General features: G+C 33.7%; 2 protein-coding genes across 4 annotated transcripts; both read right to left on the bottom strand.

Annotated features, from left to right (window-relative positions):
* Window positions 1-1,190: 1,190 nt before the first annotated feature.
* On the bottom strand, window positions 1,191-2,081 carry LOC136805009 (thiol S-methyltransferase TMT1A-like). The gene has a single exon (XM_067061539.1). It carries the CDS (start codon window positions 2,079-2,081, stop codon window positions 1,191-1,193), a length of 891 nt encoding a protein of 296 aa, XP_066917640.1.
* A 355-nt stretch (window positions 2,082-2,436) lies between these two features.
* On the bottom strand, window positions 2,437-9,589 carry LOC136805038 (arginyl-tRNA--protein transferase 1-like). Of its 3 annotated transcripts, none has more exons than XM_067061575.1 (14): window positions 9,460-9,589; window positions 8,554-8,617; window positions 8,139-8,201; window positions 7,716-7,948; window positions 7,236-7,318; window positions 6,932-7,030; window positions 6,312-6,440; window positions 5,723-5,755; window positions 5,206-5,302; window positions 4,677-4,791; window positions 4,300-4,399; window positions 3,586-3,706; window positions 3,271-3,335; window positions 2,437-3,055 (listed from the first exon to the last, which is right to left on the bottom strand). In XM_067061575.1, exons 1-14 carry the CDS (start codon window positions 9,548-9,550, stop codon window positions 2,939-2,941), a joined length of 1,410 nt encoding a protein of 469 aa, XP_066917676.1. In that variant the 5' UTR covers window positions 9,551-9,589; the 3' UTR covers window positions 2,437-2,938. The 3 variants fall into 3 exon arrangements, with proteins under 3 accessions (XP_066917676.1, XP_066917674.1, XP_066917677.1); XM_067061573.1 differs by having other exon boundaries at window positions 8,847-9,589; XM_067061576.1 differs by lacking the exon at window positions 9,460-9,589 and adding an exon at window positions 8,847-9,007 and having other exon boundaries at window positions 7,245-7,318.
* Window positions 9,590-14,574: the final 4,985 nt, after the last annotated feature.

Raw genomic sequence — 14,574 nt, forward strand, 5'->3', positions numbered from 1 at the left:
CTTTTCACGGTAACCAATGATCTTACAAAAAGTTCTCGCTAATGTCGCGCGAAAGTGCAGACCGGCCTTTTAAGGGTTTTTTCAAGGTCTGAAAATGCTACAAATGATGACGACGTCAGCATTTTCTTAGGGGCATTTTCAGAAAAAATCATTACCACAGCTGGATAGCCCTGAGTTTTTAGTATCCAAAATAGGTATGGTTTGTCTCCGTGTTTCGAGATAATTCATTTTTAAAGGTGGGTAAATATGCTGAATGAAAAACTGCTAACTCAGCAAAAAATATCAATAATTTTCAAGACATCGAAAGTTAGCAAACAGGTGCCCTACCTGGCCCTACGAAAACCGGTTTTAAGGCCTTTTCTGAATCTCGGACGCTAGTATTAGTTTGAGTTAATTCTATTTCGAAAATCTAGGGAAGGAAACAAATTTTGGCGTATCGTATAAATCTGGTAAGTTTTGCCAAAGATCGTCCGAATTTATTCTCGCCGAAATTAGATAAAATGCTACCTCACCAAAATAAGCAAGTTCCTTTAAGATTTTCTAAAGTAAGCCGTAACTTTTCCTTAAAACATCTTTTTTAGACAAAAATATATGGAATTACTTTTTGGGTCATGTCCTTCTTTATATGTGCTTTGAATGATGAGCCGGTCGACATTCATGACAACGAAAACGGGTAATTTTAATTCATCAAATATAAATATGAAAAATATAAATGTCAGAGAGTAATGGTATCTCTAAATGAAAATTTTCATAATTTGTATGGTACAAAAGAGGATACTGTATACAAAAATCTAAATTTATACAAAATATATTCTTTTAAATGTGTAAAATGTAATAACCTATATCAGTAGGGGGAAATTTGTAAAATCGCTCGACTTTTTTAAAAGCACTTGTTATACATTTTTTGAACGGTAAGGGGTAGGGGAATGAAAATAACATTGGTTCCATTTTTTTTCGAAAAAATCGAACAAATGTCCCCCTACTCTATGTATTGTGACGATAATACAGGTTCACGAAAAGGAAAACTCGTTGCGATACCTATGGAAGATAGTATCTAGTATGAAGCAGATAAGTTGTTTTGTGTTGATCTCGCATGCTGATATCCATCAAGCTCGACTGAATATTTTTTGATATCCAATTTTATTTTTCTTGTCGAATATCTTCGTGTTAAAAAACATTATATGATCAATTTATTTGATAGCATATCCATAGATGTGAGGTGCTAATACCTGTAAAGGTCTCGTTGCAATCTCCTCAGTATCCAAACAAAATCGATCAATCTTTAAAAACGAGAAATTCGCTCTCCTCAAAAATTTCTCAACATCACGCCTCACGTGGCATCTAACCAGCGCGAAAACAAATACAAATCTCAGTTGATTGAAATAAGCCCATGAGAAGAAATTCGTTTCTTGCGCATGCTCAATGAAGTATATCCGTCCACCAGGCATCAAGACACGTTTAAATTCTTCAAAACAATGATCTAAGTTCATCGGATAACACAAGGAGTGAACAGACACGATAGCACTTATTGTTCCATCAGGAACACCAATCAACTGTTCCGGATGTGAACAAATAAAACGTTCTAAATTCACGTTTTTCATTAATCTCTCATCTTCATCGTCAGGAAAATTCAAACTCATTTGATCCTTATATTTTTCATCGTGGTCGACAGCTATAAGTCTTGTATTCTCTGGATAATATAATAAGTTTGACCCACCTCCAGCTTGGATCTCCACCACCAAGAATTTATCCTTGTATTTTGGTAACTCGTCATAGCTTTGAATCATGTTATCAAATATCAAGCGTTTTTGTTCGTCGATAAGTGGACAGTAGCGATGAAAATAACTCAAATGTCGATAATGATAATCCATCCATTCGGTATGTCTCAAAACATACGGCGCTAAACTCATCAATCCAACCACACCAGAACCATAAAATACAAAACGAATAACTCGGTTTTGTGGTAAGTAAGAATTTAATGTTGAAAAGAATTCTGAAATTGATTCCAAGAATTCACCGAAATCTTCTATGCTAAACGCCTTCACCACGCCTGAAAAGGCGCCCAAAACTTCGAAAAACATTGTCAATTCGTGGCTTTTTCAATTTTTTTTTGTTTCTTGATTTTCATGTCCATTTTTTCTGAGGAATAAATAAAGGTGATATTAGAATGAATCCTTATAGAAGCAAGGTGCTTGTCTTGGAAGCTTTAAGAATAGGAGCTTATCAAGTTCATTTTAATCTTAAAATCTCAACTCACAGGCAAAAAAAAAACAGAAAAAGATTAGCATGCAAACATTTCTTTTAACTTCAAGAAACCTTAACAAATCTTCAAAAATTTAGGAACCCCCTAAATTGAAGTTATGAAGACGCGCAATACACTTTCCTGTATGAAAATTTTGGTTCGAAGATTGAGGATATTGAATTTTAATTCGAGAATTCTACTTCAGATGAGTGATTGATCATGCAAAATACATATAAAAATAACTAATTACAAATTTGTGGGGTGTCCAATCGTGTCAAAATTTTAGAAAAAACCGATAAAATTTGAATTAGCTGACTTCTATCATCACGTTCTAGTATTTACAAGGAAAATGATATTTACGAAATTTATGTAATTCCCGATGAATGGATTATCTAATGATTTTTGAAGATCATCGAAATATTTCTAAGTGCAAATTTGCGATTTCTCTACAATCTTTTAAATTAACTAAATAAATTAAAGAAACTTCTAAATAACCAATTTTTATAATAAAACAATGAACAAAAGATGCAATGTGCATAATTAAATTAATGAGCTATGGGAATTGTAAATCGACTGCTAAAGAAAATGACAGGATTCTTTTGACTTCACGGATGACTCCAAAGTAAGAGCCTCCAAAACAAATCAAACAATTTTAGATTCAAAGATATTTTCTATTCATAGCGGTACCATTTTATATCAGCTTCGAAACAACAGTATGGATTTACAAGCTTCTCCAACTAAAGTAGTATATTCTTCAACAGTGTTTTTGTGGTCAGATATTTCAGATTCACTACTCACTAATGATATGAAGACCTAAAAGCAATAAATTCGATAGAATTAAGATAAAATTCTGTGTAAAACGGCTTTAAATAAATTGAGGAAGCCAATCTTTTTTAATTCAAATCTCAATCTCGAAAATCCTTCTTTAATTCGATGAAAATTGGTCTCTTGAAGATCGAATGTAGAGAGCCAACTATGAAATGAAACACACATTTTCTTATAATTTCAGTTGAAAAAGTATACTTTACCTGAAATGGCATGGCACGTCCTTTGTGCAAAATTAGCGAATCAGATGCATTGACTTGTTCCGCAACTAAGTGAGAAAAAGTTCATATAAAAATATTATTTCGTTCACTTCAGTACAATTAACGTTGAGTGCCTTGTTTAGAGCCTACCAAAGAAAACTCCCTATAATTCAAGTATGAATCACCAATCGAGGGATGTGGGGTTAGCCTTCGAATGCAAGGCGAAGAACAAGAAAATACACTCCACTTCAAAAGAATGATGGATTTCAAAGACATTCGATGCTGATGTTTTCCATTAAGATACCAATAAAACTTTACCTTTATTTTTATCTTCTTCCAATCTAGCGTATTTACTTGCATCTAACTTTTCGAAGCAGTCTTCTATACTTTTCCACATGTATGTTTCGGGACATAATAAATACGACGGGAAAAAGCTACCCTGAAAAACAAAAAGAACATCCAAAATCCACTCATAGGCCACATGACACGGTAAAAATTAAGCCTTACCATTAAAGAATATTTCAGACCCGGGGGAGGGGGCACTCATATAGTCCGACCCACGGCATATGCCGTCTTTAAGGGTAGGTTTTACGAGACCCTCGAAATACACTGTAAGGGTGTACTTTTGATGAATTGCACTACAAGGGTCATCTATTATCTGAAAACACTGTAAGGGTGTGTTTTGGAACTGCTGAATTGCAAGCCTGACAGTAAAAATCTGTTGTATCTTTATAGTTTTGACTCGCACCTATTATAATTTGTTTTCAACATTGTGTCGACATCTCAGGTTCATTTTCGAATGGCTTCAGCAAAATAAGATATGAAGTCAAGCTACACTGTAAGGGTCAGAAATGTTCGGTAAAATGTACTGTGAGGGCACCTTTTCACTGCTAAAGGGCTGCACTGTAAGGGTCCGATTTTGAAAGCCATTATTTTGGCGGCACATGCCGTGTGCCCCGAGTGCCACGCCCGGGATTTCAGAATTAAATGAAAGAAGGAATAAACCCAACGAAAATAAAAAAACTCCCATACCTTATATTTCATTTTTAGACAAGAATGAATGTAGAAACCCATGTAGTAGTATTTGATGGATAAACTTTCTCGATACAACGAACGGATAAAATATATCTCCCTGGAAATAAACAAATAAGGAGTCACAGGTACAGACAGAAGTTACAATTAATTGATATAACCACAAAAAAATCAAAGCTTGTGAGTGTGCTGGTTGGATGTTGGTTGATAACTTCACTTAAACATGAAAAGGGCGTGACTGATTTTTCAATGCTTGACATTCGCAAAATTAGTTTGCACAGTGTGCACAAGAGTGTGTATTGCAATGTATTTAAATACGCAATAATTGGGGTGGGAAAACTATAAAAAAAAAAGAGGTACTAGCGATAATCAATTACCTTAATGCAGAGTAAGTTCCCAAAGAAAGGAATTGATATTCAGGATCGTAAAACAAATATTTCGAAGAAACAATGTTCGGTAAAATGTCTAGAACACCAACCGCAACTAATCGACCTGAAATATGAATATTATTTTGAATAACTTTTTGAATCGGTAGTTTTTTAACTAAAAATTGATTTGAGGATATATTAGGAGCCAGTAACGAGTATAAGAGTTCGAGTTAAAATATCTATCCTCGTCTCATCCTAAAAAAAACAACAAAACTTCGCCGACACTTCTATAAGCAAAGTCAGTTCAGTAGGAGCACGTCCATTATTTAATCAGATATAAACTCTCTAATGTAACAATTGTACCAGAGGAAAAGCAAATTTTGCAGATTTTCACTACCCCCGGACAAAATATCCAATATATCCTTCACCCCCCATATTCAATTTTTTCATGGAAAAGACTATTGTAGCAAGTGAAAGAAACAAAATGGCGTATCGAACGAGACATGTTATTGGATCTAAAAGGAAAGCTATTTCATACCATCGAGGTAATATTGTTGATGGAAAGCACCTAAACCACAAGAAGGGATTCCATTGATGTCCAAGTCTTCATCTTCATCATCGTCCCCGTATACTGGCTTTTGATAAAAAAAGGTAAATATTCAATTCATGATATGCACCATTACAATGTCTTCCACGAACCCAACAGCTGATTGGTTGAAAGTGACGTATTGCCTGGTTTTAAGTCACTTACAACTGTCAATTAGCTATTGGGTCAATGATGTAATGTCAGAAGACATTGTAATGATGCATATCATGAATACAATCAATTGCAATCAAGGGTCTTTAGTTCACATTCTCAGACTTATGTAAAAAAACTGTAAAGACAAATTCACGTTTGTAAGAGCAATTTGACTTAATTCGAATCTAAATGTGTTGAAAAGTGAAAAGAAGATCACTACATGAAAGACTGCACGAGACCAAGTCACTCATGCATGATTCTGATAGAAATCAATGCAGTTTACTATTAGGTGGGTACATACAAACATAGAACTCACCACGAGTGGACCTTCACATAAAAATCTCCGAAACTATAAAAGAAAAAGAAAGCAAGATATTACACACCAAAAAATATAATTAATTAATCATTAATTAATCATTATAATTCATATTTGTCAAATCAATATAATTGAATTTACGAATGACATAAATAGCGTATCATATTGCATGCGGAAGGTATTTATACCCTAAAGGTGAAATAAAAGTTCAATACAATCAGGTGTCTTTATTTTCGAACGGTAGTAAGAATCCTAAAATACACTACACAGCGAGTGCCGGCCATATATTGTAAAGTGTTCAAAATATATTGAAAAGGTGTTCACAATATTTTGCAAGCTCGATTTGCAATATTCCAACAATATATGGGAACTGTTACAGAATTGAAATTTCTTTTTTATAATAGAGTTGTTTACTCCGTACATTACGGTCCGAAAATATATATTGTCGAATATTATTCACCGATATATTGTGTAGTGTAAGCAGTTTTTGAGTGATAGCAAAGGACTAGCAACGCGTGTCTTTGTTCATGGGGGTTTGCTCCTATTTGAAGAATTTGAAGAATTTGAAGAATTAAATTGAAAAATCAACCTGTCTTTCATCGACCTCGTCAGGGTCATCTTTATGTATTTCAATTTGATATTTCTGATAGACTTCCAACTCTTGACGAAAAGTCTGTTTAAAATCTTCATCTTCTGGACAGCAACGAACTAATTTCACCTAAAAGCAAGGCAAAATATCTTTAAAACATTTCTTTTGAACTATGATAAAAACCTTATAATAAAAAAGAGCCTTTCTTGGTCTTTTTCAACGCCTTTATAGCTGTTCCCAGAATAACAAAAAAAATGAAAATTCTAGATACCTAATGCTTCAGACGAAGAGCTGAGAAAACATAGCATTTGTTATTCATATTAAAGATGGTTTGAGATTTTTTGCCTGAAGAAACCCTCTGTGGTTTTGAGTAAAATTGCCAAGTATTTTTGTCTAACTATAATAAAATATTTTAAATGGTTGAATAACTAGCCTGTCTTTTTTAATATCCATACAGGGGGTGGTCAACTATTTTCAAGGCAAAAATATTCTTGACATTGTGTCAAAGATACCTTGGAAAATCGTAAAATTTGTGAAAAAAACCCCTTGAAATTCTTCTTGATGCCCTAAAGTGAGGGTGGGCGAACTAAAATCAGTCTTTTACCGCATCGAGTTTATACCTCAAACTTTATTTTAGCATCTTCGGGTACACCGTCTATCCATTCTTCGTATGTTTTTTCTTTGTTCTTGTTTTGTTTACTTGTTATTTGTTCGTGTGGCTAAAAAATGAAGACAGAGAGCTGAAAGGAATTCAAAGTCTGTAACCTGTTTGGGTGATTAACCTGTTATTGAATCTCATTTAAGGGGGCTTCTGCTTCATAGCAGAATCAAATCAAAAACCCTGAACCAGCTGACTATCTGCATCAGAAATATAAGAGTTTCGGTGCTTTAATGATATGGAAATCTTTTGAATAGTCTGTTTACTGTATTAACCTTTTGTTTCATCTGTTTCCGTTCTTTTCTCACTTCTTTAGCTTTCCGACATTTTGGTTTACTTGGGTCAGCACCTCGAGAAAAAAATAAGTATTATTAGGAGGATCTTTATACCATCAGAATCCAAAAAAATGTATTATTTAAATAATTATATTAAGCAGATATTCGACAAGAAAAATTGGATATCGAAAATAATTATTCAGTCGAGCTTGATGGATATTCGACGAAGCGAAGCTGAGTTGAATAAGCGAGACTGAATAATTATTTTCGATATCCAATTTTTCACGTTGAATATATGGTTTATCGTTCACCGATTAGCAGAAAAGCCAGAAAAGCCGTATTTCATTCAGTCTTGCTCTCTTTTTATGACATTTTCGAACGTTTTACTATCTTATTTAAGGATGTCAATTTCATTGTGTTTTTTCATAATCTCATCTTATAAGGAAGAGCCCAAAAAGAAAAGAAACGAACCATTCACAATGCCACCAGTAAAACTGATATCCATCTTAGGGGCTTTTACTTCTCTTGCTCCACCACAAGGTTCATCTATACAATTGTTATCCTCGTCTACTTCTCCTCCCCCAGAAGCTTTTTGATCTGTTTTGGATGGTTGCTTTGGACGAATACCAGTGGTTAAGTATTTGTTGAAGTTTTTGATGACTTTCTTTTGAGATTTCCGTAATTTGGCGTTGGTGACATCAAGTCTTAAAAAAATGAAAATTAAATAATCATATCAAATGAAGCTCACTAAATTAGTTAATATTCTAACTTTAACAAGCTTCGAAAGCATTAAGGGTGTGAAATACCTTTAGCCATTAGTATTTATCATAAGAAAATCACATCTGACCTCTTGCAAAGATCTAAATAGTTAGTATACAAACTTGATAAACTCACCTGATTGTGTACTGGGGACAACATGTTCTATCCATGATTGGCTTGTAACAATATTTCCCACTCCTAAAGTAAAAAAAAAATTAAAAACCTCCATTTTTACATGAGTTGGATAATACAGTTGACGCTCTCTAATTCGAGGTTTTACTATTCCATACGTTCCATCATGTGATAGTATTGAAAGTCACCGTCAACAATAAACTCCCATAAACCATGCTCCCTTATTCGATAAGCTCCCTTATTCGATGAAAATCAAATTCCACTTAAAGATCGAATTAGAGAGCATCAACTGTATTATTTACGTAAAACATTGGAGACAATATATGCTGAATATTTCTGAATTTTGATTCATTTAGGTATATGTAATAAATCGTCGTCCTTAAAATTTAAGTAAAGAAGAGACAAAACACATACATACCTTCTCCATCCCCTGTCTAAAAGATCTTGGTAATCTTGACATGTCAAATAGTGTGCCCACATTCCTGAAGTAAGAAATAAAATCATATCAGGTGTTGAGTATTCAATGCACTGGAAATACAGTTGTTGGTTCCTCCTCATAAAACCCCTTAGTTTTTGGGATGAATAAGTAAAAGCTTTATAAACGAAAGTAAGATCCTATGCGATATATGAGGTAATTTTAGTACAAAAAAATCCATTAGTTTAAGACCATGTTTTCAGGCGACAATTCTACTTAATCTCTAGAAGACTTACCATCTGCAATGCTACTTTCTTTTGATTTACAATATCCACACCGGTGACCAGTCTCTTCACGACCAAAGAACTCAACTATGGAATGTTTATTCATGTCCAGTAACTCTCTTACTTAGTATTGAGAATGTTCGGATTTTGTTTTGTTTTGTTTTGATTTGAACTGAGAGAAGGGAAAGGGTTTATAGGATGGGAGGGAAGGGACAACCATACTGGTTTGAGTGTCAAGCCCAGTATGATAAAAACTGTCCATAAAATTTCATCATCTTTTTGCAAAAAAGGAAACCTTGTTCCCTGATTCAATAAAGGTTGTAAATATTAATGATAAAATTAAAAATTGAATTTTTTACCCATTCAGATTTGTTAAGATTAATTATTTACTATTTTCAAAACGGTTGATCTTTTGATAGAATTTGAAATGAATATTTGTTTTAAAAATGACGTAGGTTTAACTGTTGAAATGAGACATTTCTTGGTTTTAATGTTTAAAGATTTAATCACATAGCCACAAACAAAACATGCTTGACAGGTTTATGAGAGGATCATAGGAATTTTGAATTCTTTTTAGTCTACCAAATGAAGAATAAAAAATAAAAATGAAAAAAATAAGGGGTACCATGATTAATCTTGCATTTTCTGCCTTTGCAATATCCACACTTTTGAAATGGTCTTTCCCCGTAATATTCAACAATTGTATTTCTACCCATAATTCTGTTAATTAATTCTGTTTTATTTCATTATATTCTGAAAAAAGGCAAAACAATACAAATTTAATTTCCTACGCAAGTAACTTAGAAAGAACACATCTCAGTTTCTGAATAATGAAACTTAGCCAAGAGAGCTCTAAATCTAAAACTCCCTGGTAAATCTTAGCAAACAAAACCACTGTTTCCATCATTGATAGTATGATGTAATGTTTATCATAACATTGTTGTTCTTCAACTCAACAAGGTGCAGCTGAAACCAAAAAGGTTGTAACTTTCGATAAAATTAGAATGAAAGCCATTCAAAAAGTACAGCTTCTGGAAAAAAAACCTTTTTAGGCAATGTTTTTTTGAAAGATTTTTTAATTATGTCTTTGGAATAAAAAAGTGGGAACCTTGTTTTTAAAACACCAAAGATTCACACAACAGCTATTTTCAGATGTCATTTTTTTATTTTAGAACTCCACTCCCCTCCCCCTCCGGGACCTTATTACAAACCCCCATTTATTAATTTTTGAAAATAATTTCATATAGAGGATACATCCTGATACATCGTAGATGACTACCGTCAACTGCTCTAACTTGGGACTATCTGACGAAACATGGAACGGCCATTCGGCCACCATTTCACCGAACCTCCAAAGTCATTTAATTAACATACCGTGAATTATAGATAGCAAATAATGTGAATACGCTACTCTCATCAGGTAAGCTTTCACACAACAAAAGGAACAAATAATTGCGATGAGAAACGTGTAAATGCGATCGTGCGCTTTCCCGCAAGCGTCCAAGCACAGATATCAAGAAAGTCCATAGCATTCTTCCGCGGAAAATTGTGAGATCTCTTATACAAACTACAGACCAGACTATATTAAGAGAAAATCACAAAAGAGTGCTTGTTTTGAGCTCCAACCCTGACCCTAACTGATAATAACCCTTTTCCTAACCAGTCTGATACACAACAATATCCAAACCACACATCCATATACACATCCAAAACCTATTTATTTGGATGTGTATATACCTCTATGATGATAATCAAGTATGTGCTCCTCTATATTACCTTTTTGCAGAACTGTAGGACCCTAGAAGTTGTTGTGGTTGATTTTTTTCTCATTTTCAACCATTTTCAACGTTTTTCATGAATTTACATTTTCGGGTTGGAGGGGTAGCCTAATTTGCGTAACGGAAGGGACAGCTTTCAAATTTTTAATTAACATCTTTACTAGGAAAAAACTTGTTTCAAAAGATAGTTTGAATTTTGATAGTCAAATATGATCTTTTAACCTAAAATGATAGAACTAACCAGAACTAACTATATAAACTTACAAATACTCGTAAAAATTGTAAATATTAGGTATAGAATAAGTGTAACGGAAGGGACAAATTTTCTGAAAAATTTTCAAAATTTGAAAATAGCTCTGTTTTGGGCCATCCAAGCCTCATCCCAAGTTTTAGATTATCCCTAAAATTTAGGTGACCCACTGTAGGTGATCCCTGAAACCGAAAATGTGACTTGCATTTCAGTTTTTCTTTAAAATTTTATATAAAGCATTCAAAAAAGAAGACGCAAAAACGCGTCCTATGGAGCCTAAGGGTTAATGAGACCTCTGGTAAAATTTGTTATGGTCAAAACAACTTCGAATAACTCCTAATTGTCATTTTCAGGCATTTTGAGCAGTTTGGAGTCGTCAAAAAAAATCAAAAATTTTTTGGTTAACCCTTTGAGCGCGCAGTAGTTTTGAAAATGTTGAAAAATCAGGGGGGGGGTCAACATTTATAATACCAACCCATAGCCCAAAAACCTGACTTTTGACCTTTTGAGCTAAGTTAACACCACCACCCCAAAATTGGTATTGATACCAACTTGAAAATCATAATTTTCAGAAAAAGGGGGGACCCACCCCCTTATTTTGGTATCGATACCAACTTGAAAATCATAATTTTCAGAAAAAGGGGGGACCCACCCCCTTAATTTGGTATCGATACCAACATGACTTTTTGAATTTAACAAAATATCATGGGACCCACCCCCTAATTTAGTACCAATACCAATCTGACAAATTTGAGTTTAAAGCTGTTTAAAGGGGACCCACCCCCTCCCACACAAACAGGGTACTAAGAGAAACTTCAAAAAAACTCATTTTTGAAATACTCTTTCTTCAACACAACACAAAAAATGTCATGTGCTAAAATAGAAAATGACTGAAAACTGACAATATAATAAAAACAAACCCAATGAAGCTAGCAAAATCAATCTGAATCAATATTATCTGAATATAATTAATGTGCAAAAACTAGGAGAAGCTCTTATTAGTACATAATTTTAGAACAGAATAGATTCACTCATTACCAAATGCTATCACAGAAAAAATGTTTTTGCTTCAGGCTTGATCAAAAATAAAACTTGAAAATATCGAAAAAGTCCAAAATAAACAAACTTCAAATTCATTTATACTTATTACTCATTTACAGTCATTATACTCAAAAGCTAAAACAAATCCAATTGAAACCTGTTTAGACTGATATGTACCCCGGGGTATTTTCTAGCTATAAGGCGAGACCAATTTAATTTGTTGTTCTACGGGCATGCAATAACTTCAGATATCTTGGCTTTGAAGAAAGAAACACTATAATGAACATCCAAGTCCCTGTAACACTCCCTTTTAAAAAAGGCATAACGGAAGGGACATCAAATTTTCCAAGGAGATAACTCCCACCACATTGTTAATATAAAGTTTAAATGTACCTGCAAGTAAGAAGTCTAATGAGGGTAGTAGTCAACCGAAAGGAAAAGTTTTTAAGTCGAAGACTTGAGATGCTGTTCAATTTAATGTTTGCGTAACGGAAGGGACAAAACCAAGGCACATTTCCAATGGGAAGGACTGTCAATGAAAAAACATGTCAAAAATAGAGGATAATGGTTTGCAAATTGAATTTGGAGTAATCCCAATGGTAACTTGTGAGAATTTAACATAAACTATAGCTATTTGAGAAAGATTTTCTTGAAAATGAATTTGCCTAACGGAAGGGACAAGATCAGAGTCGCAAAACATGCTTTTTAGAAAAATGCAAAACCTGAGCAACAGTGAAAAAAGTATTTACTCAAAATATTGTGAAAACTCGCTCCAATCAATATTAGGTGGACTGAAAAAAAATTGAAAGTGAATATTTTATCCCAGTTGAAGAAAAAACAATTTTGAATCTTATTTTTTTTGCATTTTTCGTAGAAAAATGTGAAATTTAGACTTCTGCAGGGTCTGTAAGAGGAAAGACTGTCCTATTGCTGGCCAAACTCTGATTGTAAGGGCACTTTCTACCCCAGATCAATAATCAATTGGAAGTTTTGCAAGTTTAATGCTAGTTTTCAAGATATGAGCAGTAAAAGTCAAAAGCGTAACGGAAGGGACAGGTGTACCAAAAATGTGGCCTTTACCCAAGTGCTTCAAAACACCAGCTTTTTTTAAGTTTTATCTCGATTACCCAAACGCTGCAATCTCGCGTAGGCTTAAGGCTCAAGACTAGAACTCCCAATACGAGACATTTGGCTGACCGAAAAAAAAAATTATCATCATCAATTTTGTCAATAGTCAGAATCGTTTACTCACTGGAAATACGCAACTTTCTGACGTTTAACTTTTTTCGGTTGTGCTTCATTTTAAAAATAACGAAGATAAAGAGTTACCATTGATCCTGCGAGTAAAAAAAGGGATTCCAACTAGTCTACGAAAATATGCTCACGCGCAGCAAATAGAATGTCTCGCAAATTAATATATGCATAAAACTGACAAATTCCTTTCTTTCTTATTCTTAGGTGAAGTCACCATCGATCCTGACTTGATGGTAAGAACAATGGAGAACCAAATTGGTAATGTATAATTATTACGAACGTTCGAGAAAATTTGTGGGACGCAAAAATTGCATGATAAACGAAGCACTAGAAAAACGCCCACTGAAAATTGAAACTAGAAATTTATTGAATTTTTCACTAATGAAGCATCAAACGTTTTGTTTTTTGTACTTATCATAAATTCATAGTTTTTAAATACTATTTTTTGAAAGTCAAAGGACAATTAATGTGAATTCAAGATAATTGGGTGGATATTGGGCGGACGGGCGTTTTGCACGTTCTGAGATCGGAAATTAGACAAGACTAAAAGACGGGGGGTGTTTTAGTATGTAATATTAATTCATCATTTTGTTATTTTTATTTTTTGCAAAGTGAATTTTTGTATTTTTGAATTAAGGAAATATAATATAATTATATTTGATTGTCAATATAGACCTTTTCGCCTTTTCATCCGCCATCTTGAATTGTATGCAAAAATAGAGGAACGAAAAAGCCGTGGTTGGATTTAGTTGGAAAATATGCAAAACATATGCAAGTTTACACAAAGATTAAAAAGACAACAAAGCATCTTATAAAGAAATATTATAATCATAAGAACAATAAAAGATGGGATTTCTTAATCCAAAAAGAAATATTTACAGAACAGCACAATCCTTTTAGAAATTTGGTCTTAAAGACATTGCATATTCTTTTTTCATACCATTAAAAAATTCCACCAAGACGAAGTACACACATCAAACTTTCAAAATACGGAAACTGAAAGCAGTAATTATGATTTCACACATTCAGCGGGTTCAGATCAATGTTTTGATTTGATCGTTTGGCATCGCTTGGGATAGAAGTTAAAGGTACGTGCACAATATAACAAAACTGCTTCGCTCATAAATTCGCTTCGCAATAAAATTTGTGTGTTTTGTTTTTGATTGTTTATGATAGCTAGATATAAATAGATAAGCTCTCATGTTCTCCAGACCAGAGCCAGACAGCTGACGACAATTACCTAGCCTCTGCTGTTCTCTTTCCTATTTCAACAGTCGACCAGTATAATAGCCCTAACTCTGAACTCTTCATATAAAATTTACTGGAAACGCATATTTCCCAAATGCTGCAGGCAAGCACTTTAAGCTACTGTAAAGTCCTGCAAAAGCAGGAAAAAAATCAGTTTTTGCAAGTTTGC

This window comes from Clytia hemisphaerica, unplaced genomic scaffold (genome assembly GCF_902728285.1).
Source record: "Clytia hemisphaerica strain Z4C2 unplaced genomic scaffold, Clytia hemisphaerica genome assembly, whole genome shotgun sequence".
In the NCBI taxonomy this organism is placed as follows: domain Eukaryota; kingdom Metazoa; phylum Cnidaria; class Hydrozoa; order Leptothecata; family Clytiidae; genus Clytia; species Clytia hemisphaerica.